Raw genomic sequence first — 13,871 nt, 5'->3', positions numbered from 1 at the left:
AATTTGAAGTTTTGATACTTTCAAATTTCAAAGTTTCAAATTCTAAATTTTATATTTCAAATTTTAAATTTTAGTTTATAATATTTATTTCCAAATTTTAAACTTGAAAATTTAAAATTTAAAATCTCTAAACTCTATATAATTAATTAATTAATTATATTAATAATTAATTGTACATAATATAATTAATTAATTTTATTAATAAATCACGTAAAATATCGATGTATAAAAAAATANAATTAATTAATTTTATTAATAATTAATTGTACATAATATAATTAATTAATTTTATTAATAATACACGTAATAAATTGTGTAATAAAATCTAATCATCTGATAGATGAATTTAAATCACGTAAAATATCGATGTATAAAAAAATACAGAATTTAAATTTCAAGAGTAAGATTTTAGAAATATAGTATGTGTGTGTATATATATAATTGATTTTATTAAACAATTTCCCTTCTATTTATTGATTTTTTAAAAAAATTATTTAGATAGATTTATCTCAAATCTTTTTCACATAAATCTTTATAAAATAAGTTGTTGTATAAATTTACGTTGCATATATACCAATTTTAATAATTTTTATTTAAATAGAATTAACTATTAAATTATTTTTATATAATTTTTATTTAACTAATAATTAGACTTATAAAACTCTATAGAAACTTTTTAAAAAAACTAAAATTTATTATGAAACTATTTTTAAATCTACTTCTGGATTGTTGGGGTTCCTAACACGATTTTTTGTGTAATAAACAGCTATTGAGATGCATTATTCACTTTTTCGGTTCCATAATTATAAAAACAAACAACAAAAGAAATAATTTTTATCCGAACTCTAATTCATTCAAAAATTTATTTTATCCGAACTCTAATTTATTCAATTGGTTGCCCACTTACAATTTCTTTCTTTAAATTTTTTTAAATTTTTTTGAAAAAATAAAAATAAATATTTTTCCGCATCACAGTAATATCAAAAATATGCCTAGAACAAGATATTTTCTCACAGAGATCTAGTAATATCAAAAATATGCCTAGAACAAGATATTTTCTCACAGAGATCTAGTACTGGAGTAGCAATCAGATGAAAGTGATACCATTTACTTTTCCCCTCAAGAACAAGGAATCTCTATGCCCCACCCCACCTTTGTTTCTTTTGAAAGCAATATGGAGCGTAACAGCAACAATTATATGTACACCACAAACTTAGCAACCAATCATACAATGTATAAATAACCCCCCAATTCCCCTTCTCCAAACATAGCAATAAACTCTCTCTCCATGGCTCTCTCCCAAGCGATCCGCGACGCCGACACGGCTGTGCACTACACCTTCGCTTCGCGCTATGTCCGCGCCGCACTCCCGCGGTGACCACTGATTGATTGATTCCTTAAATTTCAGTAGATATTTCGATAACATATTATGAGAATGAATGAATGAATGAATGAATGAATGAATGAATAAATGAATGAAGGTTTAAGATGCCCGCGGAGGCGATACCGAAGGACGCTGCGTACCAGATCATCAATGACGAGCTGATGCTGGACGGGAACCCGCGGCTGAACCTGGCGTCGTTCGTGACGACGTGGATGGAGCCGGAGTGCGACAAGCTCATCATGGCCTCCATCAACAAGAACTATGTCGACATGGACGAGTACCCCGTCACCACCGAGCTCCAGGTAACTTCACTTGTTACTTCTCAGCTATATTATAGCAATAGATACCGAGTTCGGCTCAGTTGAAAGACGCACTAAAACAAGATTTGAAATGAGCGGTAAATAATGTTATTTTGTTATTATTATTTTTTTATTATGTGCTGGAGATTCTTAAAAAAGGGTTCTTTTTAAGTGCAACTTATCGAAAAAGCACCGACAGCTTTTGCATAGGCATTAGAGCTTTTTCCATGAAGTCTCCATAATAGCTTTCAACTGTAGCTAGCAAATGCTTCTTAAGATTTAAAATTTTAAATTTTAAATCTTAAATTTATATTTTAAATTTAAATATTAAATTTTAAATTCTTGTTCAGATTTTAAATACAATTTTTTTTTAAAATTTTTAAAGTCGAATTTAAATTTTTGACTTCAAATTTTAAAATAAAATTCAGCAAAAATTATTATTATTTGCAAGCAGCAAAAAGATTTTGTGAAACAGTTTTATAAAATCACTTACTGAGTCAAACACTCTACATTTTTTAATGAAAATTAATTTTCCAAACCAAAATTAATTCTGCAGAAATTACTTTTCGAGATTCTAGGCCAACCGGCCCCTACATCTACTGTATTTGGTTGGCGAAAAGCTCTATAAATTCTGTTCTATGTTCTGGGAATAGAAACCAACAAGGATAAATTACTCCCCAGAGCTGGTCTGCTGCATTAGAAGTGAACCACCCTGTTGATCTGCCATCCATCCAGTTGTTACTATCAATCTTAACACAAGATTTAGTATTATTTTTTTTCCTTTTAATTGTGATGGAAATCGAAAGCAGAGATGCTATGCATTGCAGTTTATCAGCAACTGACCTGCTGGACCAAGTCCTTACAATAATTGCTTGCCAAATATCCACTAGTGCTCTTGTTTTAGGATGTGGAAATTCGTCGACAGGTGTTTTTTGACAGTGAATGTGAATAAATTTTGGTCCCCCACTCTAATTAGTGTTTATGTCGGTTAGTGTCGCGTCTTGTCATATCTGTTGCAATCAAAAGCGGTTGGACATCTTTTGAATTCATTGCCTCTCTTATCTTAGTTGGATCTTTTCTGATGTGTTCTGTGTGGACCCACCATGTGCACAATGTTTGGAACTGAATCAAATCTTGGTGGAATTGAATTGATCTTAGTTATAGAGTGTATTTGGAACTTGAATTATCTAGTTTTTTGATGAACTGGACCAGAATTGAATCAGGAGTTATTATCTCTGACAGTGAAAAATTGTTTCAATATGCTATGTTTTCCTACTTCAGTTATATTACAATAATGTTAAAAACACGCAATTCGTAGATTTGTGGTTTCATAATGTAGTCTCACATTCTTTATCTAGGTTGTTGGAGTTGAATTTGTGCTCATAATACATGATCTGTTATCTTGGTTCGATTTCTTCAGCATCAGATTGTCGCGTGCGCTAAACTTGTATAATGATTGTTTACTGAGTTCTCTTAGCTGTGTTTTCTGAACTTTGAAGGCCTACATTTACTGATTTCTCGTTACTTGTTAAGGGCGGCAGTAGTCTTTGTTAATTTTGGAGAGAAAGAGAGTGCCTGTAGGCAGCAATCAGAGATTTTACAACAGGCCTTATATGGCTTGCTACTGATTTTTAATAAGGTTTTCGACTCTTTAAGACATCAATTGTGCAAATACTTTTTAGCTGGAGAGAATTGCAGAAAAAAGTGTTGATTTATATGCCCAACATTAGACTCATCTGTTTCTCTATTTTCTCTGGTATGTCGTCGGAGATGAAACATTGTTTACTGATTGTTGTGGTCTATTGTTGTACATGATGATTAAGGATTCATGGGAGAGTGCAAAAGATTGTTTCGAGAATCACCCGTATATCTATCGTACTAGGTGATGCGTCAAGTTCATGATTAGCATTGCTCAAATTTGTTGTTCTTTCTGTTTCCTGCAGAACCGCTGCGTAAATATGATCGCGCACCTTTTCCATGCTCCAATTGGAGAGGAAGAAACCGCAGTAGGCGTTGGAACTGTCGGATCCTCAGAAGCTATAATGCTGGCAGGATTAGCATTCAAGAGAAAGTGGCAGAACAAAAGAAAGGCCGAGGGAAAGCCTCACGACAAACCTAACATTGTCACCGGCGCCAATGTTCAGGTAGTTTCTACCTTTTAAGCTCAGATTTGAACTTTTTTCTTCTTTAACTTGTTTTCTCTATTTACAAGGTTTGCTGGGAGAAATTTGCGAGGTACTTCGAAGTCGAACTAAAGGAGGTTAAGTTAAGGGAGGGATATTATGTAATGGACCCTGAGAAGGCTGTGGAATTGGTCGACGAGAACACTATCTGTGTTGCGGCCATCTTGGGTTCAACTCTCAATGGGGAGTTTGAGGATGTAAAGCGGTTAAACGATCTGCTCACAGCGAAAAATAAGGAAACAGGGTAAGCACATACGAAAAAAAAGAAGATGAGATTCCCTTCTATGTAACATTTTGTTACAATTCGTTGTGTTAGCTGTTAGATTTCAGCAATGACTTGTGTTTTCTCGTGTGGTTCAGGTGGGACACGCCTATCCACGTCGATGCTGCGAGTGGAGGATTCATAGCACCTTTCCTGAATCCGGAGCTGGAATGGGATTTCCGACTTCCCCTAGTCAAGAGCATTAATGTCAGCGGCCACAAATACGGGCTCGTCTACGCAGGTGTCGGTTGGGTCATCTGGAGGAGGAAGGACGATCTGCCCGAAGAGCTCATTTTCCATATTAACTATCTTGGAGCAGATCAGCCTACATTCACTCTCAACTTCTCTAAAGGCAAGAATTATCGAACTGGCTATTTGATTCGTCGCAACGAGTAGCTTTCTGAGAATGTTCCTTTGCGAATTCTTGCAGGTTCGAGTCAGATAATTGCACAATACTATCAGTTTATTCGGTTGGGCTTCGAGGTACATTTCTCTCTGATTATTCTGATTGTTTCAGTACAGAAAGCAACTACTGAAGTCTTTATTTTGTGATTGCTTCTGTAGTATCATGTTTACATTCTCATTTGAACAGGGGTATAAGGACATCATGGAGAACTGCATGGGGAACGCAAAAGTCCTAAGGGAAGGAATAGAGAACACCGGCCAATTCGAAATCGTCTCGAAGGAATCCGGCGTGCCGTTGGTTGCTTTCGCTCTCAAGGACAGCAGCAAGTACACCGTCTTCGACATCTCGGAGAATTTAAGAAGGTTCGGCTGGATCGTGCCTGCGTACACCATGCCGCCTGATGCGGAGCGCGTGGCCGTCCTCCGCGTGGTGATCAGGGAGGACTTCAGCCGCAGCCTCGCAGAGCGGCTGGTCGCCGACATCCAGAAGGTGTTGCATGAGCTCGAGGATCACGCGAATAAGATAGCGAAGATCGTGAATGTCAGCGTGCAGGAAAAGCCAGCCGGCACGATGGTCAAGAAGAGTGTTCAGGAGATGGAGAAGGATATCACAAAGTATTGGCGGAAACTGGTGGACCGCAAGAAAACCAGTGGAGTTTGCTAGTTGTGGAGTGCTTTTTAGGGATTACACTGGTGTGTTGCTATGGTGTATCCGTGTATGTTTGTGTGAGTGTTAGTGTGAATAGTGGTGATTGCTGATGGCTAGACTCTTCCCTGCCAGTCCATCAGCTTTACTGCTGTGTGTTGTGCCTTCTGAATAAATGTCAGTCTGCTACATGTTGCATCTGTTTTGATCACCTGTACTCTCTCTTCTTAGGAGCTCTTGTAGTATAGTGCTGTTATGAAATTTCTGCGGAAGTACTGTTTTAGAGTGGAACTGTTCAAAAAGATAGTAGAGCTTTTGTATTGAAATCCTCAGGTGGGTTTTCCATGCTGCAGAAAGCCATTTTACCCCTTTTTTCTTCCAAAACTACCTGCTTGGTGCAAAAGCACTTGGACAAAATTCACTGCTGCCCAGCTTTTTGTTTTGCCTTATCTTTTCACTGCAAAGCAGAACCCAATTCCTCAGGTGGAATAAGACCAGTAACATTGTTGAGAAATCAAAGGCCAAATGTCCCTCTCGTTTGTTTTCTGCATGGTAGTATATTGAGAATTCCAGAAATTTGAAACATTGGCATGCAGAAATTTAAAACATTGGCATGAATGATATTAGCATCATGGTTTACCAATCTTATTACAAATATCGACCCGTTATGTCCAAAATAATTAACAACAATCCCTTGAGAGAAAAAAAAAAAAAAAAAAAGGGAAGGAAAAGAAAAGAGAAAACGAAAAAAACTGTGCTCCTATTGGGAAATTGAGCAAGTACTTTGAAGGAGAGTTGATGAAGTAGAGCATTAGAACATCTTCCCCGTCCCGTCCTTGCGTGGAACGGACTCATCAACTTCCATCCTACGCCAATTGCCGACGAGAGATGCCATCTGTTCGGTCTTGTCGTACAACCCGAGGAGGCCGCCGGTATGCACAAAGAGAACTCGCCGCCCTTTCCACTTTGCAGGGTTGTTGTCCATGTCCTTCAACATACCGTATGCAGCTTTTCCACTGCGTTAGGAAAGGCAAGTACATACTAAAGAGCTACTCGTTTCAGCAAGAAAAAATTTGGCACTTAAACCAAATTCAAAGGCATCACTTGACTTGATAAACAAGTTTTAAGTCATGTCTCAAATATGTAACATGGGAAAAAGTTCATTTTTTTCCGCATGATCTTTCAATTGGAAGTGTAAGGTCAGCAGGTTATCTGAAAAAGATCCTTCGCAGTGCGAATTATTTACTTCTCCCTATAGACTATATTCTTGCAAACAGATTGCCAAGATTTCGTAAAATGACCAGTTACTTCATGTAAAATGCTATTTGAAAATAACATCTCAGGTTTAGAAAAGGGAAACATAAAAAACATTTCCTGTAATCTCAATTAGAAATAGTTGAAAACTGTCGCACCTGTAGACTGGGTCAAGAACAATGCCTGTTGCAGCTGCTATCTTTTTAACAAATTCAAGCTCCTCCGCTGTGTTCATGGCATACCCTAAGCCTTTGGCCTATTTTAACGACAGTGCAAATTTCACAACTTGATAGAACAAAGCTTAAATGCCAGTAATATCATCATAGAAGCCAAAAAATTACTTGTAGCACGGCAAATTTTAGTTCAAAAAGTGGTTAGGCATAATAAAAAAATATATCTTTCATTTACTTCAAACAAACTTCACATTTTATACACATAGAATACAAAAGAACCACGATATGTTTACAAGCAATACATGAGTAAACACAACTGCTAGAGCTAGTGCTTGATGTACATTACATGGCTTCTAGGCTGTTACATTACTATTAATTGAGCAAAACCGACTGAAGGGAAAAGGATTTAAGTTCAGTAACCACACAAACAAGCCAAAATGTCATATTATTGTCGCTTAGAAAGATACTTATGACTTCTCTTCCAGGAAAACAACACAAATTAACCACAAACGAAGTTTTCTTCTTTCTTTGTTAAGTAAATTTCGAAGAAGGCATTCATGTGAAGAGAAAAAAAGGTATAGCTAGAATTGTTGGAAGGTAAGAAACTTTGTGTTAAGTACCACTCACATTTTCAATGTCGACTATATCATGTGAATCGACACCAGCTTGAAGTCCATCAATCAGGCCTTGAACATAGTCGTAGAAGTAGTCAGGATCATCACAGACAGAAAATGCATGAACCTATCCTACAAACCAAGGATTAGTAGGTAATTATGTAACTATGAAATAACAATCTGCTAATCTAATGTCGTTGCATACTTTTGCCTTCAAACTACTCAAACTTGACCCCAGAGAAAGGCCAGCAATAGTTCCACCACTACAAATCAAAAGAAGAAGTCAAAAAGAAAACCTTAAACTTGAATTCGTTGCAATATCCACATTAAACTTTGTAAAATTTGACAAGATACGGAGAGTGATGGATAATTAAAACATAAAGAGAAATAGCTCATGTGTGCAAATGTAGTATGTGCTATGCAAAGTCATTTAACTTCCTATCTGTTTTGAAGCTCTTTCTGTGACAGCTCCAAATTTGACAGGAAGCTAACACACTGAAATCTCGATAGCTAAGTGTATAAAAGGAAGCCAGCTTTAATGCAAACTCCTTTCCAGCATATAACAGTATTAGAATGGTTCCGAAATAAAAACAAGCTCTTAGGCCATGGATCATATAATTATGGATAGTAACTAATAAGCATTCTAAAAGATGTAAAAATTTGCTTGGCAAGAAAATAACCTGCCGCATGCAACTACAATGTCATCAAACTGAAAACCAGATAAACGGGTTTGTTGCTCAATCTCCCGCATTGCCTCAATGTATCCCCTGAAATAGCAACCATTGTAACGAGTACTTCAGAAGAAGCCAAAGGGCTAAGAAAATTGAAAAGAAATGCCAATAGATGAGTTCAGGGCATGTTTCGGTATCTCCACAAGTTTCAGTTTCTCGGCATATTTTTTAGGAAATGGAAACAAGTAAAAAAATAATGATGAAATATGACATCGGAAGAGGCATTGTTATTCATTTTGTTTGCTTATTGACATACCAAGTTCCAAGAGAATTTGATCCACCGACAGGAATCACATACGGCTTTCTTCCTTCATTTACAAGTCTCCTTTTCAGCATGTCGGCAAGAGCCTAGGCCCAAAGAATAGAGTAACGAATCATTTGATGATAAGTAAGAAATCAAATTAAAGCAGCAAGAAAAAGAAAACTTAACGTATGTGACTTAGAAACATCGGTCTAAACTTAACGTATAATTAGCTGAAACCCAGAGACTTGATTAATGCCAGTACGATAAGGAATGACAGAGGTGAACAAACCACGCTGCCTATTTTGGCATATTCTTCTTTTGAAACAAGTTCGATGTGTGCTCCTACTAGGCGTTCAACTAGGAGATTACCGACCAAACCAGGATCTTTATCCACAAGAACCTGTAAGAGTACCAATTAGTCAATCAAAATGTCTGATCAAGATATCAACTTTAAGCATCTGCACTTTCAGCCATTTCTAATTTTTGTAACCTTGGAGGTGCGTAGTATCAGATAGCAGTCAAGATTAAGATATCTCGCCGCCACAGCAGTTGCACGACAGTGGTTGCTCTGGATACCTCCCACCGTGATGACGCAGTCCGCTCCTTGTGCCACAGCGTCAGCCATCAAGAATTCGAGTTTCCTGACCTTATTGCCGCTCAATTGCATTCCTGAGAGGTCGTCACGCTAGAATTTCGAAAAGAATGCCAGGTTCAGAAAGCACGAAATCAAGTGAACATCCTCAAGCAGCTTATAATAATTCCGAGTTAAACCTTAATCCAGACTTCAGTGCCTTCTGGAAGGTTAGGAAGGTTCCACTTGTGAATTGGAGTCGGAAGCTGACGAGCGACCAAAGAGAGTGTAAGAAGATAGCTAAACGAAACATGCAGAAGTAGTATATCATGCTAATACAGGAGCTCGGGCATTCGACGTAACAAGGGTATAATCTTAATGCTAACAACACTAATAAGAGATTCTGATCACAAGTACAACGAACAAAACTTTTGTCGCGCTAGGCATCTAAAAATGACTCTTTGATAACATAGATGATGATCTTTCGCGATAATTTTAGCTAGAAACCGGACTATTCTACTGCCACTTCCTCAAATCCAACAGTCTAACAGTAGACCTAACATTTAGTTTCGTATTGGATACAAATTANTAGAGAGAGAGAGAGAGAGAGAGAGAGAGAGAGAAGAGTAGAGAGAGAATAAAGGAGGGGAAAGAGAATAAAGGAGGGTTTGGGAGGGGGACATGGGTCACCTATGGTCCTCCCAAATCCTTCTTTAATGTAGAAAGAATAGATGTACAATATATTAATTATATAAACCACAAAATAACATTTCGAAGGCCCCTAGAATTTTTCAAATTAAACTCTCCATATTAATTTGAGAAATGGTTTGATTTTCAAAAAAAAAAAAAAAAAAAAAAAACTTTACACCCTATTAAATTATGAATTATTGATTCGCTTCCATTTACCCTAATTACTTGTATTGATCCTTAAATTGACCTGCAAAATTCAAAATTAAATTCGAGAAAAGGGGAACAAAGAAGGGGGCGGGTACGTGTCCGAGGGAGAGGGAGTGGGAAGGGATGGGGCGGAGGTGCGAAGCCCAGGAAGGGGGATGGTAGGGCTGCTTCGAGAGGAATCCCCCGATGTCGCGGGCTGCCATTGACGAAGAGGAGGAGGAGGAGGAGGAGGAGGAGGACGAGACGGAGAGCGATCTGCTGTTTCTTCTTCTGCTGCTTCGTCTCTGACAAGGGCTTCGGAGGGGGAGGAGTGGGACGGCAGCACTGCAAGAAGCAGCTCCGCAAATTGCCGGCCGCAGCAGGCAGTACCCTGAGGAGCGCATTATTTTTTTCGTCTGCTGTCTGGTATCATATGTTTCTTTTCCAGTGGCGCCGTCAGCGGTGACACCAGATTCGTTGGATCTTTCTTCTTTTTTTTTTTCCCTTTTTTTTTCCATCGTAATTTGTGAATCAAATTTAATCAGACTTAGATTTTATTTGATAATATGGTGATTAAAAATTACTGATTTTGTTTTACATAAGGCGCAAAAATTTAAATACATTTTTTTATTTTTTATTATTTTATTTTATAAAATTACAGTGTCAAACGTTACTGGTGCAAATTTTGTCGGTGCTGGTTGTCGCTATAATTTTGGCCGTATTTGGCTTAACAATATGATATGCTCGCTAGTCGCACCGCAGACCTTTTCTCAAAAATGCTTCTCTTACGATTTCGCGTAACGAACGGGACGCAACTGCAAGGCCTAACAGGTGCTTAATAGCTCAAAATGAGAAGAAATTTGAAGTTTTAGGTTTTTTTTTGGCTAAATTATAAAAAGCATTATAGCACTTTAGCATTTATCTCAATTAATCCCTGTATAAAAAAGTGTATCAATCATTTTTCTACACTTTGTTATTATCTCAAATAGGTTAACTATTTGAGATAATTGTTGAATTTAGCTATAAAACTTGTTATCTATAAGTAATATAATAGAATCATATAAATTGAATAAATTAGTAAATAAACTATAAATTTAGTAGTATGAGCAAAATAGGAGATTTTCTTTATCTAAATTTTTATATATTTTTTGAGTTGCAAATTGAATATATGTTGAAAAAAATGTAGAACAATGTGGTACGTCAACTTATTTTATTAAAATTTTACTACTTAATTTACCAATTTTTAAAATTTTTTGGTCTATTTAAGATAATAACAAAGTATAGGATGATCATTGATGCAATTTTTAATACAGAAGATAATTGAGACTAGGACTAAAGTGTAAGAAGGTTTTTTATAATTTAACCTTTTTCTTCTCTAAATCTTCTAATAATATATAAAGTTGGTATTTTTAGCCCCCACATTGGCATTGTGGTGGTTTATTTTTAAGCTTTTAAAGGTCCACAAAATTTAAAATTACAACTTTTACTTTGGTCCTTGTCATAATTTTAAAATAATATTGGAGGTGGAAAGAGTGGAAGCACTTTTAAATTTTCTTTTTTAATATTTCTTAAATATAAAAGCAATTTTTTTGAAAGTGCAATCCCAAACTATGCCGTAACCTAAGTTTAATGATGTTGAATTTATTAGTAATTTTTATATATTCGTTCATGAATGTTGAGTATAATAATCACCATCATCTAAAACAATCGTGAGTGAGTAGGTACCTCTTACTCCATCACAAAATATTAGCATAAAATTATTTATTCGGAATAACGCATTTCATCTCTAATGTGCTTCATTTTTTATTCCTAAAAATAACTTGAAAGTTAAATACAATATAGAGTCAATGACATCTTAGTACATCCCTCATTTCTTAATTATATTTTGTAATAATTTCTTTGATAAATAAAAAGATGCGCTCATCGATACGTTAATGATTCAACAACAAAGAGAGCCACAAATATATATTGGGCTTTGAATGGTCCACTCACCAAGCCCAGCCCAACTAGCCCAATAGCAACTGGTGAACAAGTTCTTTTGTACAATTGCGATAAATATAAGTTCAATAATCTAAAATAAAATTTTTTAGATTTTTTTTAAAAAAAAACATTTAATTTTTCGAGTTCGAAAGTTTACAGTTTTTTGTTTTTTTTTTTTAAAAAAAAAATCAAACATGCGTTACATGCCTATAGCCCACACAAACACATTATCAGTTTTGCTCACGACAAAAAAATTTGAATTATAAATTTATGCCTTAGTTGTCTCTATCACGGGTAGGGCTAGGGCTGGCAAACGAGCGAGCCGGCTCGCGTTCGACTCGTGTTCGGCTTGATATTCGGCTCGCTCGAGCTCGACTCGAAATTAAATGAGCCGAGCTTGAACAAAATAAAAGGCTCGAAATTCATTTCAAGCCGAGCTTGAGTATTACTCGGCTCGTTCGAATTAGGCTCGAAAAGCTCGAATATATATATATATATATATATATATATATATATATATATATATATATATATATATATATATATATATAGTAAAGCTACTATCCTATCGAAAGTATAGAGATCTGGTACTTTCGATTTTTTGATTCTTAGATCAATCCCTTTAATCATTTCTTATCTTTGGATTAATATTATTATTACCTTGTAGGGACCACTCAATCCTAAGAGTATTATTTAATCTTAGGAGAGACTGCAATCATCCAAACCATACAATTTTTAATCAAAGGGTCAAATATTCAAAAATATCAAATTCTCTATATTTTCGATAGCATAGTAGTTGTACCACTATATATATATATATATATATTAAAAAATATATAAATATAATATATTTTAATTATATATAGGCTGAGTGAATAATGTTGTTGGCCCATAAAAACAAATCCAATAGACAAATAAAAAGGCAAAATTTTACTAAATTTATATATTTTTCCTTTCATTCTTTCTTTCATTCTTTCTTTCACAGAGCTTTAAATTTTCAATATGTTTCTCTCTTTCTTTTTTTCTGTCTCTCACCCTAAGTGGCCAAGCCGGAAGCCCTCTAAGTTACCAAGTAATATCGTATGCTCGCCGTTGGCTACCTTGCTATTAATTGTATGCTTGAGAAAATATACAGAATATTTTTAAAGTAAAAAATTATTATTCATATAAAATTTTAATTTTAGTTATATATGATTGGATAGTTTAATCCAATATTTATCTATATAATTTATTTATTTTTGACTGCATAAATGAAAATGAATAATATAGAGATTGAAGGCGGAAGAAAAAACATGTGAGGCTGAAAAAATTAGATATTCAACTCATAAATTATTATTTTTCATATTATAATACTATATTTCATATAATTATTTTGTACTTTGAACTATTAGACATATTTTTGTATCAAATTATAGATAATGTTTTATACAAATTAAACTATTGATCGTATAATGTTGAGAATTTCAAGCGGCTCGTTTAGGGCTCGAGCTCGCTCGACTTGAAATTAGGCTCGCTCGAGCTCGGCTCGAATTAATTTCAATCCAAGCTTGAGCTTAAATTTAGGCTCGAAATTAATTTCAAGCCGAATTTGAGCCGAGGTAAGCTCGCTCGAGCTCGGCTCGTTTCCACCCCTAATCACGGGTCTCCAAAACAGTACAATGATCTACAGAAGCAAAAGAAACACTGAAAACACCGTTACACTTAGACAACAATTCTGTAGAAATTTTAAAATTCACTACAAAAATACATTCTCTAGATGTAACCATCTTGATGCTTAGAATCTCCTGAACAAGTGAGACTGAAAACTAATTTTTTTTTGGGAAAAACTTCAAAACCCCCCTGTGGTTTCGCACTTTTTTATTTTAGTACTGTATTGTTTAAAGTGTATCAAGTTAGTATCATGTGGTTTTGCACTTTCTCACTTTAGTACCCTGTGGTTTAAAGTGTAACAAATTAGTACTATGTGGTTTTATATTTGTATCAAGTCTGTGGTTTTATTTTTGTATCAAGTTATTACCCTGTAGTTTTTAAACCACATAGTACTAAAGTGAGAAAGTGTCAAACCACATGGTACTAACTTGATATACTTTAAACCACATGCCATAGAATACTAAAGTGAGAAAGTGCAAAACCATATGTACAGAATCCGACACGATGGACAAATATTTGCACCATATATGCCGATCACACAAAGGAAATAAATTAGATGAGGTCCACCATGATAAATTCGCGAAATCTCGATTGATCTG

At 35.3% G+C, this 13,871-nt stretch overlaps 2 protein-coding genes across 2 annotated transcripts; one reads left to right on the top strand and one right to left on the bottom strand.

Annotated features, from left to right (window-relative positions):
• Positions 1,482–5,499, top strand: LOC109711347 (glutamate decarboxylase-like; the record flags this gene model as incomplete). Its single annotated transcript, XM_020234346.1, is given in 6 exon segments — positions 1,482–1,686; positions 3,627–3,827; positions 3,896–4,110; positions 4,227–4,480; positions 4,559–4,611; positions 4,721–5,499. Coding segments are annotated over 6 exon segments (1,405 nt in total), but the record flags the coding sequence as incomplete, so codon positions are not given.
• LOC109711348 (putative D-cysteine desulfhydrase 1, mitochondrial) lies at positions 5,771–10,124 on the bottom strand. The gene is made up of 10 exons (XM_020234347.1): positions 9,759–10,124; positions 8,967–9,032; positions 8,686–8,880; positions 8,485–8,595; positions 8,208–8,299; positions 7,901–7,987; positions 7,426–7,483; positions 7,234–7,347; positions 6,592–6,689; positions 5,771–6,195 (listed from the first exon to the last, which is right to left on the bottom strand). The coding sequence occupies exons 1-10, from the start codon at positions 10,044–10,046 to the stop codon at positions 5,991–5,993; spliced, it is 1,314 nt and encodes a 437-aa protein (XP_020089936.1). The 5' UTR covers positions 10,047–10,124; the 3' UTR covers positions 5,771–5,990.

The sequence above is a fragment of the Ananas comosus genome, linkage group 6 (genome assembly GCF_001540865.1).
Source record: "Ananas comosus cultivar F153 linkage group 6, ASM154086v1, whole genome shotgun sequence".
Taxonomy (NCBI): domain Eukaryota; kingdom Viridiplantae; phylum Streptophyta; class Magnoliopsida; order Poales; family Bromeliaceae; genus Ananas; species Ananas comosus.
This window is presented reverse-complemented; position numbering and strand designations above follow the sequence as displayed.